The 26,399-nt window shown below is 34.4% G+C and overlaps 1 protein-coding gene across 1 annotated transcript in view; it reads left to right on the top strand.

Moving 5' to 3' along the window:
- Positions 1-18,920, top strand: part of EAF2 (ELL associated factor 2) — a 57,411-nt gene extending 38,491 nt beyond the window's left edge. The window contains exon 6 of the mRNA XM_051985374.1: positions 18,442-18,920. Coding sequence (XP_051841334.1) covers positions 18,442-18,488 — 47 coding nt within the window. The 3' untranslated portion in view covers positions 18,489-18,920. The remainder of the gene's footprint in view (positions 1-18,441) is intronic.
- Positions 18,921-26,399: the final 7,479 nt, after the last annotated feature.

The following is a 26,399-nucleotide window of genomic DNA, read 5'->3' as shown; positions in this document are numbered from 1 at the left end:
AAGATACTTCTCCATTTCTTTGTGTTCTCAGGTTTGTTTATTTTTAGCATATAATTCTGCATAACATGCTCTGATTATTCTTTTTATTTCTTCTGGTTTAGCTGTGATTTCACTTTGCTCATTTGTTATTTTATTGCTTCAATTTTCTGCTCTATGCTTTTTAGGTGAGCCAAAAATTTATCAATTTTATTAGTTTTTTCCCCCAGCTTTTAGTTTTATTTATTTATTTTTTTGGTTTCCAATTTATCTATTTCCACTCTAATTTTTAACATATTCTCTTTTGTGCTTTTTGAAACTTTTAAAAGTTTCGTTTATTTTTTATTTTTAAATTAAATTAAGATAAATAATTTAATTTATTTAGTTCATTAATCTTTTATTTTTCTATTTTGTTGATGCATGAATTTTTCCAAGAACTATTTTAGTTGCATCTCAGAAATTTTGGTATTTTGTTTCATCAATATCTTTTTCTTTTACATAGTTGTTAATTGTTTCTATGATTTGTTCTTTACGCATTAATTATTTAAAATTTCACTGTTAAGTCTCTCTTTGGGTATGTATCTTTTGTTTGTGGTCCCTGAATCAATTTCTATTCTTACTACATTGTGGTTTGTAAAGGATGTATTGAATATATCTGCCTTCTTACATTTGTTTGAATATCTTTGTTCCTTAGAATCTGGTCGGTTTTTGTAAAAGTTCCATGTAGTGCAGAGAAATATGTATACATTTTTGGTGTCCCATTTAGGAAATGCAAAAGTCTTTTAACTCTAGTGTCTTCGGAAATTTGTTCAGTTCCATACTTTCTCTTTTGTTTATCTTTCTGTTAGACTTATCCCAAATAGATAAAGGGATATGGTAGTTTTCTGTTAAAATTGTGTTACTATTTATGTTTTCTTGGGCGTAAATAATGTTTCTTTTTCAAATTTTATTACTAAGCATTTGTTGCAAATAAGTTTATTACTGAATATTCACTTGTTGTCTATGGTCCCTTTCACCCTAATATAATTTCTTTGTTTATCCACTTTTATTTTTGGAATACTTGTTTTTACGTTGCTTGATAGCATGATAATGATTGCTTTTTTTTACTTACTTGATGCATAATAATTTTTTTCTCCACTCCCTCAGTTTTATTTTGTGATTGTTGTTGATATTTAAATGTTTCCAATTTTGAAATTTTTTTATCTGATCTGTTACTCTTTTTTATTTCATTATATTATTTAATTCATTCACATTTCAAGTTAGAAGAGTTTTGTATTTTCCTCCATCTGTCTCAAAAATTGGTGGTGGTGGAGGTGGAGAATTGTTATGATTTTTTTTCTTTCTTCTTATGTAAACCTAATATTATGTTCCTTCAATTGTTTTACTTGAATCTTTTCTTTTTAAAGGTAACCCTAAAGATAACCATTTTAGGCTTTGTTCTCTAGGTATTTTCTGATCACCATCTTGTAAGGCTTTCCTTATGTATTCCCTCTTTCCAATGTGCCTCACTCTCAGAACAATGCTATTTGTTGCAGATGCAAGAGAGGACACTGCCATATGGTAGGACACTTCTTCCCCAACCCCTCATTGATCTAAACTGTTTGCCTTACCCCAGATCCCCTATTTTTGTTTATTACCCATTTCCCTTTAGTGTTTTGTTTTTTAATTCCTAATCTCCTGCTTTTATTTAAGTATACATTTCTTCCTTCTCTTTTTTTTCTTTCCTCTTTTCCTCTTCAATTAGTTTGCTCATTAGTTCTTTTAATTTCATTTTTGCACCCCTTTTGAAAAAATAATTTCTTTCACTCGTTATTTGTCTTCTCTTTCTATTTACTCAAGACCCACCTTTTCTGATTCATGACCCCTATACTTGAACTCTCTCTCTTTTCTTTGTATTCTTCATACAATCAAAAATAGAAAGTAAGTTTTATGGTCACAAAAAGATGCATTTTATAGGATTTCTTTTCTGCACGTCTTTAAGAGCTTTTTCTGCCTCGGTACTTAGTTTTTTTGTGAAAGAATCATATACAACTGAGCTCTTTTCTATTCCTATTCAATATTCTTTAGCAGTCTGTTATAACTAACTTTTCTGAAATTCTCTTTATCTCCTTCTTGATTTTTTTGTGGTTAGATTTAATGTAGTTCTGTGAGAGATAGAGCTTCCCTACTATTTTTTTCAGAGTTTACTATGACTCTGGAAGAGTGAGGCTGATGACTTTGTAACTCTACCTCACTTAAATCCAATTCACATGCAAGTCAAGTCATTTTCAAAAATGAAGGACAAACAAAAGTTTTACCATATATTTCCTCCTATAACTCACTTAACTTTTCCTATAAGAATTTGGATATTATATTATTTGCCATCTAGAGGAAGTGGAAGGAGAAAAAAATTGGAACACAAGATTTTGCAAGGGTGAATGTTGAAAATTATTTATGCATATGTTTTGAAAATTAAAAGCTTTTTTAAAAAAGAGTTTGGGTATTAAGGAGTCTTATAACTGAATGTGAGGGTTACAAAGTTATGGTTTATTATCAGTTAAGTGATTGTATATCTATTTTTTTATACCTGTATATCTGGGGGTCACATAAAAATTTCTCAGGTGAAAAGGAGTTTCAAGTAGAAAAAATTTAAGAAGTCCTGGTATAAAATATATTTTAGCAAAATGTAGTTTCCCTGGTTATTGCCTTCAGTTAGATCTATTTTTGTTTTTGCTTTTTCGGAGATCACTATTGCTACCCCTGCCTTTTTAACTTATGCTAACACAAAATAGATTCTCTTCTAACCCCTTATTTTAACTGTTTTTTCCTGTTTAAATTGTGTTTCTTATGAGCAACATATTGTTGGATTTTGATTTCTAGTCCATTTTATGATTTTTCCTTTTATTGGTAAATTTAGTTCCATTCACATTCACAATGATTGCTAACTATATTTCCCTCTATCCTACTCCTTATATTTGTCCTTCCCCCCCCAGCTCCTTCCTTAAGAGTTTGTTTTTGCTTCCCATAATCTATTTTCTTTTAATTCTCTTCCTCGACTCCTTTCCCTTAGCCTCTTTCCCTTTTATTTCTCTAATAGGTAAGATGGATTTCTGTATCTTTATATGTATGTATGTTCTATTTCTGTACCCAATTGTTTGTATGTAGATTCTTCCCTTCTTGAACCAGCTTAGATGAGAGTAAAGTTCAAGTATTGTCCTACCACTCTCATTCCTCCCCATTCCATTGTATAAACTATTCCTTGCACTCTTTTTGTGTGTATAAGATGACTTTCCCCTTACTTCTTCTCCATTCCCTGTTTTCCGAGTGCATTGCTCTCTCACCTTTCCATTCTTCTTTGTCTCACACTTATGTCCTCTGTCTAAGTAGACTCCCTCTAATTGCCTTAGTGATGATAAAGTTCTTAAGAGTTAATTATACCCTCTTCCCATGTAGGAATGCAAACAGTTTAAACTTGTTTAATCTCTTACAATTTCTCATTCATATTTATCTTTTTATGCTTCTCTTAAGTCTTGTGTTTTAATATCAACTTTTCTATTCAGTTCACCATTCACTAACTGTGGGCTCTCAAAGCTCTGTCTTTTCCCTCTATATCATCTTATTTGATCTCATCAGCACATAACTTCATTTATGAAACTAGGAAGTTTCAACATACATAGTGATGTTTCTTCAAAAACCACAATTTCCTTGTTCTCTCTATCAGCTCTCTCTATAACTTACTCTTTTACTTCATCTCAGCAACACAGAGAGAGATAATCATGCCCCTGATTTTGCCATAATCCATAATGATTTTATTTTCATGTTCATAAACTCTAGAATGCCTTTGTCTGATCATGTCTTTATCTTTCCACACAACCTCTCACCCTGATCTCTTCAGTGTCTTCTTAACCTCTAATCCCTCTATTTTTCATATGTTCTCTCTCACTCTCTTCCAAACACTGCAATCTGGCTTCCAGTCTCATCTTTCAAATGAAATTGCTCTGTCCAAAGGGACCGTTAATCTCTTAATTGCCAAATCTAAGGGTCTTTTTCTCAATCTTGACTTTTCTGAAATCTTTGATATTGTTCATCATTCTCTTCTCCTCGATATTCTCTGCTTTCCAGATTTTCATAATATTCATCTCTCATAGTTTTCTTCTTACCTATCTGACCACTTCTTCTTCTCCTTTACTCTGTCTAGCTCATGCCCACTAACTGTGGGCTCTCAAAGCTCTGTTGATCTCATCAGCACATAACTTCATTTATCCTCTCTAAGTAAATAATTCCCAGATTTCTGTATGTCTTGTCTAGTGCCACATAATTTTTAAAAATGGCTGTTGTTGTATATTTTAAAATTCCCAAATACTTAAAAAAAAATCCTTTAACCTCAGCTTCCTGCCTAAACCGTATTTGAAGAGACATTCTTATCATCTCAGACATCTGAAATTCCACAGTTTGATAATTTAGGGTACCTAGAGACAAGATCATATCCACATAAGCCTTCGATAAATAATTGTTTATTTCATCTTGGGGAACATCTTACCTTCCCATTATGCTTACACATTTGCATTTATCGGTATCTTGTTTTCCTATGTCTAATCTTCACAATTAGACTAGAAACTTCAGAATAAGGCCACATCTTTATATCCCTTTGTATAGGAATACTCAGTAGGGAGTGAGATAAATTTTATAAATGCTATGTATATCTTTCAGAGGCAAATTATTATATTTAGTTCTAAATTCATTACATCTATTTACATAGAATAATGGTTTCCCCTCCAGCACTGATTTATTGGATGCCTTCTACTCATTGTCCTATAAACATCTAAAATCCAACATATGCAAAACAGAATTAATTATCTTCACATATATCCCTGAAAGTCCTTCCCAAATTCCAAATATTCCCATTACTATTGAGAACATTGCTATCCTCCAACTTATCTACTTCATACCCTTGATTCTTTAATCACACTTAGCTCACATATCCAATTCATTGCTAAATAGTATCATTCACAACACCTCCTGTATTCTCCCTTCTATCTAATCACATAGAGGCTGTTATCCTACTGTAGCCCTCATTGTATCTCATATGGACCATTGCAATATTGCCTTCTATTTCCTTCCTCCAGTCTCTCCTGATTTAGATCCATCCTTGACTCACCTGCCTAAGTGAGTCTCCTAAAGTACATTAAGTAGTTAGAGATTTGTAACTGGAAATCAGAAAGGATATTTGGGATAAATGTTTAGTTTTGGGACTCATCTACAAAGAGATCATAAATAAATGCATAAGAGCTGATGAAGTCAGCAAGAGGGAGGAAAGTAATACTGTATATAGTATATAATGTACTGTGTATGTATACATATATATACATACATATATATATATATATATATATATATATGAAGAGAAGTCACAGAATACAGCTGTGTTATATATCACAGTTAATTGGTATGATATGTATGTGGATATTGATCCAGCAAAAGAAAGAAAGGGAGGCAACAAATTGGTAAAGGAAATAGTATCATGATTACCTAGAGAAGAGAGAGCAAAAGATGCAAACCTAAATGGAAACTAATGACAAAAATCAAAGAATGACTTATACAGACCATAATTAATTATATTAAAGGTGATGATAAGATGAAACAAACAAAAAACCAATAATTTTGAGAACTAGGTCTTATATTTCTCAGAACAAAATTAATATCCCTGAAAACTTATATTAACAGAAGAAAAAGACTGATAAACTAAATATACAACTTTTTAAAAACTAGAAAATAAATTAGTTATTTAGGAATTATTAAATTAGGACATTTATTAGGAATCATTAAACAGATTTTTTTAATCTTGAAAACAGAGAAAATTAAAAGGTATAGAACTGATAAAACTGATCTTTGAAAAAATAACAGGCTTAATAAACTATTAGGGAAACTGATCAAGAAAAGAAAAAACCAAAATTATTGAGATAAAAGGTGAATGAGGCAAATTCATAACAAAAAAAGAATTATCTGAATTACTATGCATAATTATATGCCAATGAAATCAAGAATTCAAGGAAAATTGGTGAATACCTACAAAAAAAATAAAACTTCCAAACTGACAAAACAATAAATAAAGAGCTTACACAACTTTTTCTAAGAAAAAGAAGTCAAGCAAAAATTCCAAACCAAAAAAAAAAAAAAAAAAAAAAAAAAGCCCTGAGTCAGATGGGTTTAGAATTCACGAATTCTATCAAACATTTAAAGAATAATTACAGTCAAAATTTACAAAAATTATTCTAAAAATAGAGACAGAAAGCACTTTATCAAAATTCTTTTATGAGACCAATATTGTCCTGATGCACAAAATAGAAACTTATTAGAGAGGGAAGAGAAAGAGGAATAAACCAATATTACTAATGAATGCTAATGTAAGTTTTAAAATACAATATTATTTCTATAGAAATGTAGTTAAAAATAATTTCACTCTTTCTAGGTTGGATTCATTCCAGTGACACAAAGATGGTTAAACATCAGGAAAACAATTAGCATGACTGATCTTATAGACAACAAAGATGATTCCATGATTATTTCCATATACATGGAAAAAAGCTTTTGACAAAATATATCCCTCATGTGTTAAATACCCTAAAAATCATAGGTATGGAAGGGGACCACTCATTTTATATATTTAAAACCAAGAGATGAAAGTGTTTCAAATAAAAAAAAAAAACCAATACAAACAGAAATAAAGCAAAAATGATTTTTCTTCATTTATTATTTTAATAATTCTATGAATTCCACCTATAGTAATAGGACAAAAGAACAAACTTAAAAGTATGCATCAGCAAAAAGGGAACCAAAATTATCCTTTTTAGCAGACAACATGATTATGTACTTAGAAAACTCTAGAAATTAGCTGAAATGTTACAAGATGTAAAATAAACTCACAAAGATTATCTTTTTCTATGCTGTATTTTTAATAATAATTTTTTATTTTCAAAATATATGTAAAGATAGTTTTCAACATTCACCCTTGTAAAATCTTGTGTTCCAAATTTTTCTTTTTCCTTTCCCCCATCCTTCTCCTCTAGACAGCAAATAATCCAATATATGTTAAACATGTGCAATTCTTCTATACATATTTCCACAATATCATGCTACACAAGACAAATCAGATAAAAAAGGAAAAAAATGAGAAAGAAAAAAAAAAGCAAGAAAACAACAATAAAAAAGGTGTTTTCACAACTATGTTGTGATCCACTATGTAGGGATTCAATCCCTACAATCCTCTTTCTGGATGCAGATGGTTCTTTCCATCACATGTCTGTTGGAATTGCCCCGAGTCCCCTCATTGTTGAAAAGAGCCATGTCCACTAGAGTTGATTATCACATAATCTTGTTGTTGCCATGTACAGTGTTCTCTTGGTTCTACTCACTTCCCTTAGCATCAGTTCATCTAAGTCTCTCCAGACCTTTCTGAAATCATACTGGTGATTATTTCTTATATAACAATAATATTCCATTATATTCATATACCCCAATTGATGGGCATCAGCACAGTGTCCAGTTCCTTGCCATTACAAAAAAGGGCCACTACATTTTTGCACATGTGAATCCTTTTTCTTTTTTCTTTTTTTTTTTTTTTTTTTATTTCTTTGGGATACAGACCCAGTAGAGACACTGCTGAATCAAAGAGTATATACACTTTGATAGCCCTTTAGGCATGATTCCAAATTACTGTACAGAATGGTTGGATCAGTTCTTCAGAGTTGTCTTAATTTGCATTTCTCTACTCAGTAGTAATTGAACATTTTTTCATATGATTAGAAATAGTTTTAATTTCTTCCTCTGACAATTGGTTTTTGACCATTTATCAAGTGGAGGATGGCTTGTATTATTTTAAATTTGAGTCAATTCTCTGTATATTTTTGAAATGAGGCCTTTATCAAAATCTCTGGTTGTAAAGATCTCCCCTCTTCCCCTCCTCCCCCCCCCCCCCAGTTTACTGCTTGCCTTTTAATCTTGTCTGCCTTGATTTTGTTTGTACAAAATTTTTTTCACTTAATATAATCAAAATTATCCATTTTGCATTCCATAATATATTCTAGTTCTTTGGCCACAATTCCTTCCTTCTCCATAGATCTGAGAGGAAATAATCTACTTGTTCTTCTAATTTGCTTATTTAGTATCACCCTTTATGTTTAAATCATGAACGCATCTTGACCTTATCTTGTTATATAGGTCAATGCCTGGTTTCTATTGTACTGTTTTCCAATTTTTCCAGCAATTTTTGTCAAATAGTGAGCTCTTATCTCAGAAGCTGAAGTCTTTATATACTTTAAAAGTCAGTTAGAAACATAAGAGAAATCCATTCAAAATAACTAAAAACTAGGTGTTGATCTGCTAAAGTACACAATATTTACATAAGTACAATTCCAAAACCCTTTAAAGATATAAAGGGAGATTTAAATATTTGAAGAGAAATTCTCTGCTTGTGGCCAAAATATGATAATACTACTTAAATTAATTTAAAAGGTTATGCCAACCAACCTTTGTTACTAATATTGAACCCTAAATTGGGGGAGAAAGTGAGGTAAAATAATAGAATTCATTGAGGAGAAAAAAATGTAAAATAGCAAGGAAAATGATAGCAAGGATGAGAAAAAATGTGAATGTAGGAGGCAAAGCATTATCAGACTTTAAACTCTATTACAAAATAGTAGTCATCAAAAAATTTAAGTATTGATTTAAAAAAACAAAAGTATATCTCTAGATCAGACTGGATAGGTGAGACAAAAGCAATCAAAAGTAGTAGTGCAGTGTTTGATAAATCCGACTAAATTAAATACTGAAAGAAAGATTCCACCTATGATGAGGACAGATTGAAAACGGAAAAGAATTCTGATAGATATTAAAATTAGATAAACAATTTATATCACACTACAGTAAGCTCTAAATGAATACATGACTCACAATTTGAGATATCATACTTTTTTTTAAAACTGAAAAATACAAGATCAAGTATCTTGCCCCAACTATAGTGAAAGTTAGAATTCTTAAACAAATAAGTTATGTTATTTTAAAGATAAAATATTGACTAATTTTAAACTAATTTTGAATAATTTTGATTAATATTAACAATCTACATAAATGAAATCAATGAAAACAGAATAGATGGTAGAGGAAGGAATTTGCATCAAAGATCATTGATATAAGTCTGTTAGCAAAGATATTTAGGCAATTCATGCAAATACACCAGGAGTCATTCCTCAATAGATGAACAAAAAGTCCTCAAAAGATTTGCAAACATAAATAGCCACATGAAATTAATGTGGCTGAGTTGGAATAAAAATGCTGATCTGTAGGAACTGAGATTGATGTATTGGGAAACAAGGATTTTTGAGGGAATATTAACATGTAAGTTCCAAGTATAAGACTAGGGGCTAGGTAAAGAAAAAGATTGTAAAGCAGGTTGGTTGGTCAATGTCCTTCTTTCCCAAAGAGGACCAAAATGACATCACTATGTTAGAGTCAAATTAGTGTGTCCAACTCTAGCTGATCAGACCAATAGGAGCTCAGAATGCTCTGCCACAGGTCAGACACAAAGAGTCTTTATGAACATTTGGGGTAGCTTCTCTAATTTTGAGCATCTCCTCTTTCTTCTTAGCTAATTCAATTCTGCTTTGTTCATAGAGCCCTTCTCTGATGAGGGCACGCCATGCTGGGCAGTCATGTGCCAGTGTGTCCCATGTCGCAAATTGATTCTAAAATTCTTAAAAGAGATTTATATTGCTTTTTCTGACTACTTTATGAATGCTTGCCCTATGTGAGTTCTCCATAAAATAGTTGTTTTTGGCAAGCATACATTTGGAATTCGAACAATGTGGAGCTGCTCTCTGCAGCAGAACAGGATGCTTGGCCCTTTGGTTCAAGAATGGACCTCAGTGTCCGGCCTCTCACCCTGCCGGGTCATCTTCAGAGTCTTCCCAAGACAATTCAGATGGAAGCGATTCTGTTTCCTGGGATGGTGCCAGTTTGCTGTCCAGGTTTCACAGAGGTACAACAAGGAGGTCAGCACAATGGTCCTACAGATCTTCAGTCTGGTAGTCTGGATAACACTTTATAGGATCTGGACCATGAGCCTCAAAGGAAGCTAAGTGAAGATGAAAGGGGAGAACCTGAAAATGGCAGTGAAGAGAAGGAATCTTATCTGCTCTTCTTTCTGGTCCAATGGGTTGAGGTGCTTGAAAGTGTGCATTTAGTTCTAGAGAAAGGAACCTGGAATGTAGTATCTCCAGGAGAGAAACCAACAGGTTTTTGTGATTGTAAGGAGGTGGCAGAAAGGTGAGATTAAGAAGTCCAATCTAAAGGGCAATTTTAAAGAAATGGAATTAGTGTTCACAAACCCTAATAGAAGGGGAGGGTAGAATTGGATAAGGAGCCAGGAGGAGTAGTGGTAATATGGATCCATGAGAAATCAAAGAGTGATTGACGGGGAAGGGACTCTGAGTGATCTGGTAGAACAGTGTTGTTTTCATTTTTTTTTCTCCAGCTTTTGAAAGATGCTATCACAATTTATGAACTCATGAACTATTTTGGTTCTATTGCAACCTTGAATTGAACTATTGCAAATATCTAGTTAATTGTAGTCCCCAAGACTTCTATGCCATAATATTTCCTGAATATCTTTTCTGTTTATTCTTTCTGTCTCTGTAACACATAGTACTCTCTTTTGAATGAGATATGCCCTTCCAGAATAACATTTTAGTCATGAGTCTCATTTTCCATGCCTCAGTGATAGCTGTCAGATCAAATTTTCTTATCTATTAAGATCTCTAATTCATTTTATTTTATACTCATACTTTGTGCATTTGCATATAATAATACTCCTTTTGGGAATTTTATCTCCTAAGAATTACTGGGCTTCTCTACTATTGTCCTTTCTACATAGTAGTTATTCTTTGGTATATGATATAGAAATTTTACACATAGGAATTTTTATCTTTCCTTTCTTTTTTTTTTTTAAATTTTTTAGTTTAAATCCCTCCCCTCACTTTTTCTGGATTCAGATCCTGGAAGGCTACAGGTGCCCTAGTCATCTTTGATCATTGGGAGAGTGTGTTGGTTTTGCTAGGGTGAGAAGACAAGGCTTTCCTCTTCTCTGTGGCCCCTTTGCCTGAATTTTTTATTCTGAAAAGTTGAAGATTGAGGGTAAAGAAGTCACTTGTAATTTAATGGGTTTCTTGATCATTATTTATTTTGGTGCATACTTCAGTATTTTGCTGGAATAGGTAAGAGATAGCTGGTCAGTTGTTTACTATTCAGGCAGCCATTTTTGCAGGATTCCTACACGTTATACTTAAATTCTCACATTACAATAACAAAGAAAAATACAGCTGGGCAAAGTATCGAAATCACATGACAAGGAATAATAATTAAAATCGCAGAAATTTTTAATATAGGAGGAAAGATTTAAAACATTGGCATATCTTTTTTATTTATTACAGCTTTTTATTTATAAAATATATGAATGGGTAATTTTTCAGCATTGACAACTGCAAAGCCTTTTGTTCCCTCCTTCCCCTCTTTCCCCTCTCCCTCTCCCCCAGATGGCAGGTTGACCAATACATGTTAAACATGTTAAAGTATATGTTAAATACAATACAATATATGTATACATGTCCATACAGTTATTTGGCATATAACTTTTAAAAAATTAAAAAGCACCTAAGATTTTACCCAGGATTATCTATTCAACAAAATTCCCTATTTTCTATGGAAACAGGAAATGGTATGTTAGAAAGAAAAGGACGTCAGCCATTTTTCTGAGAATCTTATCCATTTCAAGTAAGCTTTTGAACATCAAACAAATCTCTTTAAAAAAAAAAAAAGCTAAGCATTTAAAATTATTTATATTTTTCAATTCAAGATAAACGCCTTGCTCAAAAAATTTGAAAACCCACAGAGCTTTACAAAAGCATAGATTACATAAATTTTTATCATAACAGAGGAAAAGAAGGGAAAATATCCGAGAAACAGATAACAGAAGGTAGTATATGTTCATGATTAATAGTAGGAGGAAGTCCAAGCAAAAGAGATGCATAGTTTTTAATATAACAAAAGGACTGATTTAATTTTTTTAAATAAAGTTTTGATTAGTAATAGAAAGAATGAGTAAGAAATCGTGCCATAACTTTTGGTAAAAATGACGAAAGAAATGAGAACCTGGACAGCTAGGTGGCGCAGTGGATAGAGCACCAGCCCTGAAGTCAGGAGGACCTGAATTCAAATGTGACCTCACTTAACACTTCCTAGCTGTGTGACCCTGGGCAAGTCACTTAACCCCAACTGCCTCAGCAAAAAAAGAAAATGAAGAAATAATTTTCCTTGAAGTTATCTTAGCATAAATCTCTCTTCACATCTGCCTATAGGCGTTTCTTCTCTCATCAATCACTGCCACTCTCGATTCCACTACTGACTTCAGTTGCCAACAGGTCTCTGCTAAGGTTCTCTGAGTTTGTCTGGACTCACATTGATGTCCAAGCATTCATATCTCAGAATACTTGTTTACCTAAAATTAGGAAAGAATAAATATAAAAGAAACAGACATATCATTTGTTTACAGACCTGTCAGATGGATGGGCAACAGCTCTTTTTTATCACCTGGCTCACAGAAGTCCTTACTTTACTTACTGCGAGGAAAAAAAAAATAGAGTAAGATAGTATTGGATAATATCTCAACATAGCAATTCCTAAGCTGTCAGATCTTCTGGATCCATGTCATCACAGTGTCAGCTTCTTAGTCATTCATGGCTGGAAATAATTATCCAAAGCTCCACATTATTTATTAGAATCAAGTGTAGAATAATTGAAATAATAGTGCATGTTCTATACAATCAACTTAGAATGCTTTAAGGACATGATCCTCAATGTCTAGTCCTCCCATTATAAGAATATAAAATGTGATGCATTAATAACCAAGTAAGTTATAAAATAGGATTCAAGGTTACTTTTGTACCAGGAAAACAAATGGGAGTGTTGAGATCTAGATTTGGGGTACTTAAATGAAATTAGGGTTTAGTTGAGGTCTAGTGGCAGGTTTGGGTACAGGGAGTGAAGCAAAGCTCCTCTGCAATCCCCTTGGATTCGGCGCAAGGATACGGTGGTCAATGGAGTCTAGTAATGGCGTGACTTCCCAATAAAAACATTTATTGGCCCGAGAGCTAGATTGATAAAAGAGGTTTATTATTGGGTAAGCAAGGTTAAAGTATAGGCGAAAGTAGAGATAAGGAGAGCACAGGACAGCGGTTCCTCACATGGCTAGCATATTTGGAATCTCTGCAAAGAGGGGGTGGTCCCAGTGTCTCCCTTTTATAATGGGAGACTTACCTCAAGGGGCTTTTGGGTGTAGCTCCAAAGTTGGTTCAGATCCGGGTGGGGCTGGGAACAGGTCAGATCTTTTATTGGAATTCAAAGGGACCAGGATTTGTGAGTTAAAGGGTAATTTACGTTATTAACTAGGAGAGGATGGGAATCTAGAAAGGAATTGCATATCATTTCATTAGATATGACCAAAAAACCTTTGAGTGAAATATAGCATTTTTGTTAAGAGCTGTTTAAAATATAGAACTAGAAAAATTCCTACCAGAATATAATTTAAAAGTATACATTTGAAAAAAAAAAAAAGGTTAATATGTTCTATAGGGCAGCTAGATTGGTGCAGTGAATAGAATGTCAGGCACGAAGTCAGGAATTCTCATCTTACTGAGTTCAAATGTAGCTTCAGATACTCTGTGATTTTGTCAGTTTTCTCATCTGTAAAATGATCTGGAAAAAAATGGCAAACCACTCCAGTATCTTTTTCAAGAAAATCCCAAACGGGGTTAAAACAGTCAAATATGACTGAATAACAATATTTTATGCAATACAGAAGTATTCTCATTAAAGAGAAAAGCATTAATAAATAAGGATGCCCACTCCCACTATTCTTATTTAACAGTTTTAGCAATAAATCGCAATAATGATAAAGCATTTAAAAAATTAAGGAGCAATGAAAAAGTTAAAATACTCAATTTGCAGATGACATTTATTTAGAAAACTTGATACTCAACAAAAGAATGAGCTTAATAAATCAATTTAAAAGTAGCAAGATGCAAGATAGACCTACTAAAATCATCTGCTTCTTATACAGTACTAATGGGAATCAAGGAAAAACTGATAGAGAAATGTTCTTTATACTAATAATCAAATACCTCAGATATTTGAACATTAATTTGTCAAAACATACCAAGACAAATTCAAAATTATTTAGATAAAAATCAAGGAAGAATGAAACAAATAAAAGGCCATCTATAATTCTGAATCAAATCTGCCCATTTAATAAGCCATAACTTTGATTAATAATGCTTCAGTCTACTTATTAAGAGATATATTCTGAAGATACTAAATCCATCAAAAATGAACTATCAATCGTCAGATTGAACAAATTTAAGAAATGGCAATATTAATAAACTTGTATGGCCAATCAAGACTCTTATAGGTGACTTCACAAAATTGAAGTCATAAAATTCATAAGGAAAAATAGTCAAGAATATCAAGAACAAATGTAAAAAAGAAAGCAAAAGAGGGAGTAACACTACCAAATCTCAAAATGTACTTTGTAGGAATAGCTATGAAAATGTCCTTTTACTGGAAAAAGAACAGAGAAAGGAGAACTCAGAAATAGAATCTGATGCACCAATTAAATGTTAGTATTTAATAAGACTGCTTTACAAACACTCTGAGGACAGAAGATCAGAAGGAAACAAAAACAGGCAGACAGCTTTGAAAATGACATATTGAATTTATTTTTTTTAATTTTGCTTTTAAAAAAGCAAGCTATAACTAAAAGATGCGTGGTTTCAGTTATCTTCAATTTTTTTTGTGCTGTTTTCCATTTGGAAGTGTTCTCTTTTTTCAATACCTAATAAATTTAAAATAAAATAAAAATCAGCTTTTAAAAAACACTATGGAAAGAATAACTTTTAAATAAAAATTGCTGTGAAAACTGAGTGGCCAAAAAAAAAAAAATGTGTTTAGTATCCTTGCCATACTCCAAAATAAATTCTCACTTAGATATTAATCTAACTTTTGGAGCAAAAATTGATAATCTTTATATGAAGATAAAAGGATTTGCACAACAAAAAATGAAGATCGCTAAAACTAAAAGAAACATATTTAGAGGGAAGGAATGACTTGTAGTACATATTAGCTATAGATCTGCTGTCTAGAATTTCAAAATAAATAGATCCCAGTGAAGAAATGTCCCCAACAGATATGAACAGAAAATTTTTGTATGAGAAAATACAAACCATTAATCACATGAAAATATGTTTGGATTGTACATAAAGATAACTTTAAAATGCCAACTTATAACCCTTAGAATGTAAAAAAAATTAGTAATAAATGTTGGAATTCAGTATGGAAGCTGTGAAAAAATAAAAGTTCTATTATAGTCAATTTCTAGAACTTTGTCCTTAAAAAAAATCATGAAAACATACAAAAATTTTTTAAAGACTACAAAAACATTCATAGTTGTTTTACTTATAACAAAATATTAGAAATCCACATATCAACAGAAAAAAAAAGTAGCAGCATAAGGGAATTTTCCATCCTCAGCTCTCTACCACAGAAGTTATAAATTTGCTACAGACCTGGAAAAGTGCCAGAAAATTCTTCTCTTAGTTCTGTGATTGATTCATCACAGAAAACTAGAGGTAAAGATGGGTAAAAAATTTATTTAGGCTGATGATCTGGTCGCACAAGGTGGACTCTACTTGCTCGTAGAACTAGCTCTTGCAGCTTTATTCCATGTGGCAGAAAATGAAACATCTTTTATTTTCCCTTGCTCCTTTCCTTTCTTCTTCAGATTTCCTCTACCCTAGTCCTAAACATTTTTTTTTCTCTCTGTCCAAAATTTCTCTCGTTTCTGCTTCCTCTTTTCCACACGATCAAATCTGCCATTCTTTCCATGCTAGGAGATAATATGAAATACATACGTATTTATTTTAGGTTTGTATATTGTGGTACTATATTCTCTGTGGTTATAATGTATTAATATTGCATGTGGAATAAAAATTCAGTTTTTCCTACCTCTAAAGTAAAGGAAAATAAACCCTAACACATTAAACAGCAATATGCTAAATGCACTCACATGAAAACATGATGGGCTCCTAGATAGTGCAATGGAAAGAATGCCTCGCCTAGAAACAGGTGAACCTAAGTTCAAATCCAACCTCAAGTACTTCCTAGCTGTGTGATCCTGGTCAAGTCACTTTGTCTAAGTTTACTCATCTCTGGAGAAGGAAATGTCAAACCATTCCAGTTTCTTTGCCAAGAGAACCCCAAATGGGGTCACAGAGAGTCAGACAACTCAAGAGCTACAAAAATGTGATGACTGGCCTCCTTAAGGGTAGAAGCACTTTTTTTTTTTAAATGTTGAATAGGTTACAGTATATCCTAGATACAATATATGTGTGCAGAACTGAGTTTCTTATTGCACAGGGAGAATTAGATTCAGAAGGTATAAATAACCTGGGGAGAAAAACAAAAATGCAAGCAGTTTATGTTCATTTCCCAGTGTTCTTTCTTTGGGTGTAGCTGCTTCTGTACATCCTTGATCAATTGAAACTGAATTAGCTCTCTTTATCGAAGAGATCCACTTCCATCAAAATACATCTTCAAACAGTATCATTGTTGAGGTATATAATGATCTCCTGGTTCTGCTCATTTCACTTAGCATCAGTTCATGTAAGTCTCGCCAGTCCTCTCTGTTTCATCCTGCTGGTCATTCCTTACAGAACAATAATATTCCATAACGTTCATATACCACAATTTACTCAATCATTCTCCAATTGATGGGCATCCATTCATTTTCCAGTTTCTGGCCCCTACAAACAGGGCTGCCACAAACATTTTGGCACATACAGGTCCCTTTCCCTTCTTTAGTATCTCTTTGGGGTATAAACCCAGTAGAAACACTGCTGGATCAAAGGGTATGCACAGTTTGATAACTTTTTGAGCATAGTTCCAAATTGTTCTCCAGAATGGCTGGATGTGTTCACAATTCCACCAACAATGTATCAGTGTTCCTGTTTTCCCATATCCCCTCCAACATTCCGCATTATCTTTCCCTATCACTCTAGCCAATCTGACAGGTGTGTAGTGATATCTCAGAGTTGTCTTAATTTGAATTTCTCTGATTAATAATGATTTGGAGCATATTTTCATATGTCTATAAATAGTTTCAATTTCTTCATCTGAGAATTGTCTGTTCATATCCTTTGACCATTTATCAATTGGAGAATGGCTTGATTTCTTATAAATTAGAGTCAATACTCTATATATTTTGGAAATGAGGCCTTTATCAGAACCTTTGACTATAAAGATGTTTTCCCAGTTTATTGTTTGCCTTCTAATCTTGAATGCATTTGTTTTGTTTGTACAAAAACTTTTCAATTTGATATAATCAAAATTTTCTATTTTGTGGTCAATAGTGATCTCTAGTTCTTCTTTGGTTATAAATTCCTCCCTCTTCCACAGGTCTGAGAGGTAAACTATCCTATGCTCTTCCAATTTATTTATAATCTCATTCTTTATGCCTAGGTCATGAACCCATTTTGACTTTATCTTGGTGTATGGTGTTAAGTGTGGGTCAATGCCTAGTTTCTGCCATACTATTTTCCAATTTTCCCAGCAATTTTTGTCAAATAATGCGTTCTTATCCCAAAAACTGGGGTCTTTGGGTTTGTCAAACACTATATTATTAAAGTTATTGGCTGTTTTGTCCTTTGAACCTAACCTATTCCATTGAAGCACTTTTTAAAAGAGCTAGCACATATTAGGTAATTTTTCAATGCCACTTCCTGATCTCACAAGCAATAATAGTAAGAATCAGTAATAGCATCCCATTTCTGAACCTTTTCTAACCTACCAGCCTAGGATCACTCTCTAAAGAATAATTCTCCTTGGCAGGAAGCATTGTATTGTCGATAATTATCACTTAAGTATAACTTCAGGCTTAGTTTCAAAACAATGTAAGATGTTCATTTAAACTAGGTGTTCCTTAGTTCCTCTGATGGTTTCTCAATAAAAGGCCCAAAGAAAGAGAATCAAAAGTATAATACATAAAGAATATTTTTATTTTACAATACATTGGTGATATTGATACTTGAACTAAAATGACAAAAATAAATGTTAAGTGATATTTCTAAACTAACATTAGACAAGTAGCAAATTTGAACACTATTTAAATTTTGAAATAAGCAAATTAATTCTTAATGTAATAAGGTATTTTAAACATTTTGTAAAAATATAAAGCTCTATGTAAATATTAGTGTTGTTGTTATGAAAAATATTAGTTGAAAATAATGAGCTGTAAGTTTACATTTTACCTAATCTTATTTATTCTATATTAATGGCATTTAAAAAAACTTCAACATAATTAATTTTCTTATTTCTTTTTTATTTTAGGAAATGATTTGCAACTGAGTGAATCAGGAAGTGACAGTGATGAATGAAAAAAAAACCATACCTCAACATAAATATTTTTAAAATATTAGAATATGAGAGAATTTGTTTTACACCAAGAATAAAATTTCTCAAGACTGAGAACTGTCTCAATTTTCATAATAATGGAAATGTAATTTGAATCTTAATTTTCTGCTAATATGTGGAAACAACACATTAATTTATTTAGTGTTTTTGTTCTCTAAAAGACTGGATTCGTACTAAAATATGAAGTAAAATGTTGATTGTATTTTATATTTGCCCTCTGCTATTCTTGAAGTTTTGTTGGTAATAATTAAATAAATATATATAGATATAAGGTGAAACAAAATGCATGGATCAGAGAAAACAATTTGTTCATTCCTCTTACAGAGTCAACATCAGATGATTCCTTATTTGTTTTTTGAGATGAAAAATAAACAGCTTAATGTCAAAAAGCTAAATTTTGTTCCCATCAACCTTTCAGGAATACGCTCCAGAGACTTCTCAAGTTTCTATTTGAACTTATTCAGCAACCAACTTCCCCTACAGCAAGTTCCTTCCAAAATCCTCAGTTAACTTTTATTATGTACCTGCTATGTGCTAGACTTAGTACTTAGTGCTGGGGATTCAAACACAAACAAAACCAGTCTTAACTCCTTCCCTCCCTCCCCTCTTCCCCTCCTGCCCCAGGATCTTAGACTAGAAGAAGGTGGGAGAGCACGAAGGAGGCTTCCTAAGAAACCCAGAAGCAGTGTGGCTGGCAGGAAATGGGATGGAATATTCCTTCCTTCAATAAAAATCCTGGAGCCCATCACAGTATTCTCCAGTCCGAGGGTATTGATGAAATGTAAGCATCTGGTAGATTCAGTCTTGAAGAATAATGAGATTTTCTACTAAAAGGAGGATATATCTGGGACTTTCTGATTACCATGGGAATTCCCCAAACTGTCCCAAGTTTGCTCTTCTTTTCCAGTGTTATGTCCTTTCTCCACAGAGTCACAGACCATAGGATGGATTCCTGGATGGAGCCTCTCCCTCCCTTTCAGGAGAGATCTCTTCCCATACAGGGCCTATTTCTCTACATTGCATTGTCTCTGAAAACAGAGAGTTCTCTTTCTGATGAACAACCACTTCTTTTTGCAAATGATCGCCAACATCAGAGTCTCTTTCTAGCAACTGAATGTCCTGGTCCTATTTCTGAACAGTTCAATTTATGCATACGCTCAACAAGAATACTGGCTATGTCTCTTTCCTCACCCTCTTGATCAGTATTCTCCAGCACCCACCAAGCTAATCCTTCTATCTAAGAATGAACTTACTGCTGGTCCCACAGAAAAGACTCCCCCTATCCAGTCAGGGTGGGCTCTGGCCACAAGAAACCAGGCAGGGATGCTCCCTCTATCTGATTATACCACTATCCTCTTCCATGTTGGTACAGCTGGATTCCAGCTGTGTGTAGTCAAGGTCTCTCAGACTTGGCGCGGGCCTGGAACCACCTGAGTTGCCAGCTCCTTACCAATTGATACATTTCCAAGTTGAGACACTGGAGACCTCAATGAGAAAAGCTCAGGTATTATTGCTGTGTTAGGACAAAATAAACTTACTCTTTTATCAAAAGCTCAGTGCTTTGTGAGTGCCACAGTTCTTTGCCAAATCAAACTTAAACTAAGAGGGAACTGGCTTGAGATCACAACTGCAATTACTCTCTCTGGTCTGGTCATGTCAAATTATGTTAGCCTACTAGTGCCATGCAGTCCCTGTTGTCTATATACCCTGCGCCATATATATCATCTTTACTGTTCCTACATTGTCTACTTGATAGAGAGAATTCCCTTTTTGTGATTTTTTTAAAACCGTCTTTAGTTCATAAGTTTCAATCAAATTAAAAGTAAACTGATGACATTCATTTTTACTTGGAGATTTTCTTTTATCTGTTTTCTTTATATCTTTTGACTGATTTTCCACTTTCTAGGTCTTAGAAGTGGAAGGTGAGAATATGGATGGATAATGAAGATGGGATCAGCTGGTAATAACTTCCAGGTAGTCATTTGACTCTTCCATCCATTTGACTATAGGTTACCTTTCATTTCCTCTTTAGTTCTCTCCCCCTCAAATAAAAGTCCCTATTTCTGCCATGTATTTAGTCATTCCAAACAAATCACACATTGTCTATGATTGAAAAATGTATGTTTCTCTTCACTGGTCCTTTAGGAACTAACTCTTCTAATCATGAATGATGAAGTCTATTGACAAGGACTGTGCCAGGGCTAGTCATACAAATTCAAAAGCAATCAATAGTTCTGGAAAAATATCCCAAAGGGAACGATGCTAGGGAAAGGCACTTTGGTTCTTTTTTTTTTTTTTTTTTAATAACTTTTTATTGATATAACGCATGCCAGGGTAATTTTTTATAGCATTATCCCTTGCATTCACTTCTGTTCCGATTTTTCCCCTCCCTCCCTCCACCCCTTCCCCAAGATGGCAAGCAGTCCTTTACATGTTGAATGGGTTGCAGTATATCCTAGATACAATATATGTGTGCAGAACCGAACAGTTCTCTTGTTGCACAGGGAGAATTGAATTCAGAAGGTATAAATAACCCGGGAAGAAAAACAAAAATGCAAGCAGTTTATATTAATTTCCCAGTGTTCTTTCTCTGGGTGTAGCTGCTTCTGTCCATCTTTGATCAATTAAGGCTCTCTTTATCGAAGAGATCCACTTCCATCAGAATACATCCTCAAACAGTATCATTGTTGAGCTATATAATGATCTCCTGGTTCTGCCAATTTCACTCAGCATCAGTGCATGTAAGTCTCTCCAAGCCTCTCTGTATTCATCCTGCTGGTCATTCCTTACAGAACAATAATATTCCATAACATTCATATACCACAATTTAACCAACCATTCTCCAATTGATGGACATCCTTTCATTTTCCAGCTTCTAGCCACTACAAACAGGGCTGCCACAAACATTTTGGCACATACAGGTCCCTTTCCCTTCTTTAGTATCTCTTTGGGGTATAAGCCCAGTAGAAACACTGCTGAATCAAAGGGTATGAACAGTTTGATAACTTTTTGAGCATAGTTCCAAATTGCTCTCCAGAATGGCTGGATGAGGCACTTTGGTTCTTGAAAGACACACAGATGATCAGTGGAGATAAGAGAAGGGGGAAGTAGAATGAGGCACTCTATCCAGGAATAATGGCAGAGTTGATTTGACCATGGTTCATGGTTCTAGAACTACATGGGGTGGAAAGGATGGAAGACAATTATATTGGGGAGTAAAGAGTAAACAGCTAAAGAGTATTACTAGATCTCAATTAGTTTGAATAATGAATCTCCTAAAGTGGTCATATGTATTCAAATTAGCACTATTCAAAGCTATAATCATATAAATTAAGCTAATTGTTTCCAGTCCCTTGGAAATATACAATACAAATTCAAATAATGAGACCTTTCAAAGGATCCACTTTTTGCTTTAACTGGCACCTACTTGTGAAGAATACTGCGAAGCATACCTGGGGCTTTTCTGAAATATATTTCTTTTTAAAAAAAATTAATACTATCTTTTTATTTTTCAAAATACATGCAAAGATAGTTTTCAACATTCACCCTTGCATAAGGGTCCCAAAGAGGCAATCACTAATGTGGACTGTGGGGGGGCCTCCAGTGGCAGAAGTTTCTCCTAAACAGCTAGGCAATTAGTAATATATAATAAAGTGCTAGCTTGGCGGCCAAAGGGCACCTTTCACTCCAGGACTTGCTGAGATAGGGAAGGGAAGGAAAAGGAACTCTACTGTATGAGTTTAGGGGATTTTGAGTCAATGAGACAAATCTCCAGTGATTTAGAATTCATTTTTACTTGGAGATTTTCTTTTATCTGGTTTCTTTTTTTTTTTTTTCTTTTTTTCTTTTATTTATTTATTTGTTTTAAAATAACTTTTTATTGATAGAACCCATGCCAGGGTAATTTTTTTTTTTTTAATAGCATTATCCCTTGCATTCACTTCTGTTCCGATTTTTCCCCTCCCTCCCTCCATCCCCTTCCCTAGATGGCAAGCAGTCCTTTACATGTTGAATAGGTTACAGTATATCCTAGATACAATATATGTGTGCAGAACCGAACAGTTTTCTTGTTGCACAGGGAGAATTGAATTCAGAAGGTATAAATAACCCGGGAAGAAAAACAAAAATGCAAGCAGTTTATATTCATTTCTCAGTGTTCTTTCTTTGGGTGTAGATGCTTCTGTCCATCTTTGATCTGAATTAACTCTCTTTATTGAAGAGATCCATGTCCATCAGAATATATCCTCAAACAGTATCGTTGTTGAGGTATATAATGATCTCCTGGTTCTTCTCGTTTCACTTAGCATCAGTTCATGTAAGTCTCACCAGTCCTCTCTGTATTCATCCTGCTGGTCATTCCTTACAGAACAATAATATTCCATAACATTCATATACCACAATTTAGTCAACCATTCTCCAATTGATGGGCATCCTTTCATTTTCCAGCTTCTAGCCACTACAAACAGGGCTGCTACAAACATTTTGGCACATACAGGTCCCTTTCCCTTCTTTAGTATCTCTTTGGGGTATAAGCCCAGTTATCTGGTTTCTTTATATCGTTCAACTGATTTTCCATTTTCTAGGTCCTAGAAGTATCATGGTTCTAGAACTACATGGGGTGGAAAGGATGGAAGACAATAATACTGGGGAGTAAAGAGTAAACAGGTAAACAGTACTAGTAGATCTCAATTAGTTTGAGTAATGAATCTCCTAAAGTGGTCATATGTATTCAAATTAGTAGGATTAGGAATTTTGCATCCAAGTCCAATGGCAACCCTGATGGCTCACCAAGCAGCTACCAGGTAGTCATCATCCTTAGGAACTCTGCCTTAGTATGGTTTCTTATTATCTAACACAAGGTCCTGGCAAAGATGCTGACCTGCTGAGGAAGGGGATTGAAAGGAGCTCTTCCAAGAGCTTACCTAAATAATACTGGGTGGGTGGAAATGCTTAATTCTCATGGAAATTACAACTGGGAGTTGTCTATATATGAGGGTCTGAAGACAAAGCCAATATATTGTGATACTTGATCTTCACAACCTTTTCCCTTCTTATCTTTCCAATCTTTGTATACTGTATGATCCAATGACACTATTTTCCTTTATTTCCTGTGTCTTTTCAGTAACTTCTACTGAAGACCTGGAATACTCATTCACATTGTCTTTGTCTGTCTGTCTCCCTCTCCGTCTGTCCTCTCGCTTTCGCTTTCTCTTTCTCTGTGTGTCTTCCTTTGACTGAATCTGTCCCTCTGTTTTTCTGTCTGTCTCTGTCTGTGTGTGTCTCTCCCTTTGTCTGTCTCTGTTTTTCTGTCTCTGTGTCTCTCCCTTTGTCTCTCTGTTTTTCTGTCTGAGTCTCTCCCTTTGTCTGTCTGTCTCTCTGTTTTTCTTTCTCTTTATCTCTGTCTCTCTTTCCCTCTGTCTGTCCGTCTCTGTCTCTCCCTTTGTCTGTCTGTGTCTATCTTTGTGTGTGTCTCTCCCTTTGTCTGTCTGATTGTATCTGTCTGTCTCTGTTTTTCTCTCTCTGTTGTATGTCTCTCTCCTGTCTCTCTCTCTCTCTCTCTCTCTCTCTCTCTCTCTCTCTCTCTCTCTCTCTCTCTCTCTCTCTCTCTCTCTCTCTCTCTCTCTCTCTCTCTCTCTCTCTCTTTCACACACACACACAAACCACCCACACAGTGTGTCACTCTGTGTCTCTGTGTCTCTGTGTCTCTGCTCTTTCTGGGTAAAGCTTTGGGTAAATCCTAGAGTTAAGAAGACCCGGAACAACTCTGAGTAAGTCATTTAATTAGTCCTAGTTTCCTAATAGGAATAATAATAGAATCTACCTCCGAGGATTGTTTATAGGATCAAATTCTTATTTAAGTTTAGTACTGTGGCTGATAGAGTAATTACTTTATAAATGCGTGTTGTTATTGTTAGTTATCATTCCCCCTCCTTAATGCGGGTATGGTACCTTCAAGATTCCTTTCTTTCTGATTCCCAACTCCTCCTAATTAATTGTAATTACCTTTTGATTCACAAATGCTGGTCCCTTTGAATTTCAATAGAAGATCTGGACCTGAGCCAACCTGGGATGACATCCACAGGCTCCTCTGACTAAATCTCCCATTATAAAAGGGGTCAACCTGGAATTCCCCCTTCCTCTCTTCCCTGCTAAATCTCCCATTATAAAAGGGGGCAACCTGGAACCCCCCCTTTGCAGAGGTCCCAAATATGCCAACTTTACGCCTGGCATGTCAGGATTTTCTGTCCACTGGAACTCGATGTGTCCGCTGCCCTTCTTATAGCTACCTTCACTTATTTCCTTAACTATACTTTAATCTTACTTCCAATCATAATAAACCTCTTTTATAAATCTAGCTTTTTGGTCCAATAAATTCCTTTATTGGGGACTTTTGCCCTGCCACTATACTTATTTAACTCAGTATCCTTGCGCCGAACGCAAGGGGGTTGCAGGGGAGCTCCATTTGATTCCCTGTACCCCGAACCTGCCACTAGACCTCAACTAAACTCTAATTTCATTTAGGTACCCCATATCTATCCCTCATCATCCCTCACCCTCACCTCCTGGCTTCCTTCAAAGACTCAGGTTAAATCCCACCTTTGGTAAGAAGCCCTTCCTATGCCTCACTTTCCACCTGATTTGCCCCACCTACTACTTGTTAGCACCTTCCCAGTAGGACTGATTATATTTCCATTTAGATCATATGTTTCTTGTATGTTCATAGTTGTTTTCATTGTAATGTGAGCTCCTTGAGGACTTGTTGCCTTCATGACACCACTTGGGGTTTTCTTGACAGAGGTACTAGGGTGGTTTGCCATTTCCTTCTCCAGCTCATTTTACAGATGAGGAAACTTGAGACACACAGGGATAAGTGACTTTCTCAGTCTCACAACTAGGAAGTGTCTGAGGTTGGATTTGAACTCAGATCTTCCTGACTTCAGGCCTGGCATTTTATCTACAATGCCCACCTAGATGTCCCTTCCTTGAGGACAGGGACAGTTTTGGAGTTTTTGTTTTTATTTTTTATTTTTTTGCTTTAAAAATTTGTTTGTTTGTCTTTCTTTGTATCCCTAGCAGTTAGCATTGTGCCTGTCTCATAAGAAAGCACTTAATGAAAGCACTCAATGAATTAGTTGGGTACAGATTCACTCAGCAGAGAACAATAGCTCCATGACAGCCGATAGGTTCTTTTTTTTTTTTTTTAATATCTTTTTATTAATAGAACCCATGCCAGGGTAATTTTTTACAGCATTATCCCTTGCATTCATTTCTGTTCCGATTTTTCCCCTCCCTCCCTCCACCCCTTCCTCCAGATGGCAAGAGTCCTTTACATGTTGAATAGGTTACAGTATATCCTGGCTACAATATATGTGTGCAAAACCGAACAGTTTTCTTGTTGCACAGGGAGAATTGGATTCAGAAGGTATAAATAACCTAGGAAGAAAAACAAAAATGCAAGCAGTTTATATTCATTTCCCAGTGTTCTTTCTTTGGGTGTAGATGCTTCTGTCCATCTTTGATCAATTGAAACTGAATTAGCTCTCTTTATCGAAGAGATCCACTTCCATCAGAATACATCCTCATACAGTATCGTTGTTGAGGTATATAATGATCTCCTGGTTCTGCTCATTTCACTCAGCATCAGTTCATGTAAGTCTCACCAGTCCTCTCTGTATTCATCCTGCTGGTCATTCCTTACAGAACAATAATATTCCATAACATTCACATACCACAATTTACCCAGCCATTCTCCAATTGATGGGCATCCTTTCATTTTCCAGCTTCTAGCCACTACAAACAGGGCTGCCACAAGCATTTTGGCACATACAGGTCCCTTTCCTTTCTTTAGTATCTCTTTGGGGTATAAGCCCAGT

The sequence above is a fragment of the Antechinus flavipes genome, chromosome 3 (genome assembly GCF_016432865.1).
Source record: "Antechinus flavipes isolate AdamAnt ecotype Samford, QLD, Australia chromosome 3, AdamAnt_v2, whole genome shotgun sequence".
NCBI classification, from domain to species: domain Eukaryota; kingdom Metazoa; phylum Chordata; class Mammalia; order Dasyuromorphia; family Dasyuridae; genus Antechinus; species Antechinus flavipes.
The sequence above is the reverse complement of the archived record's forward strand: the minus strand, read 5'-3'. Positions and strand labels throughout refer to the sequence as shown.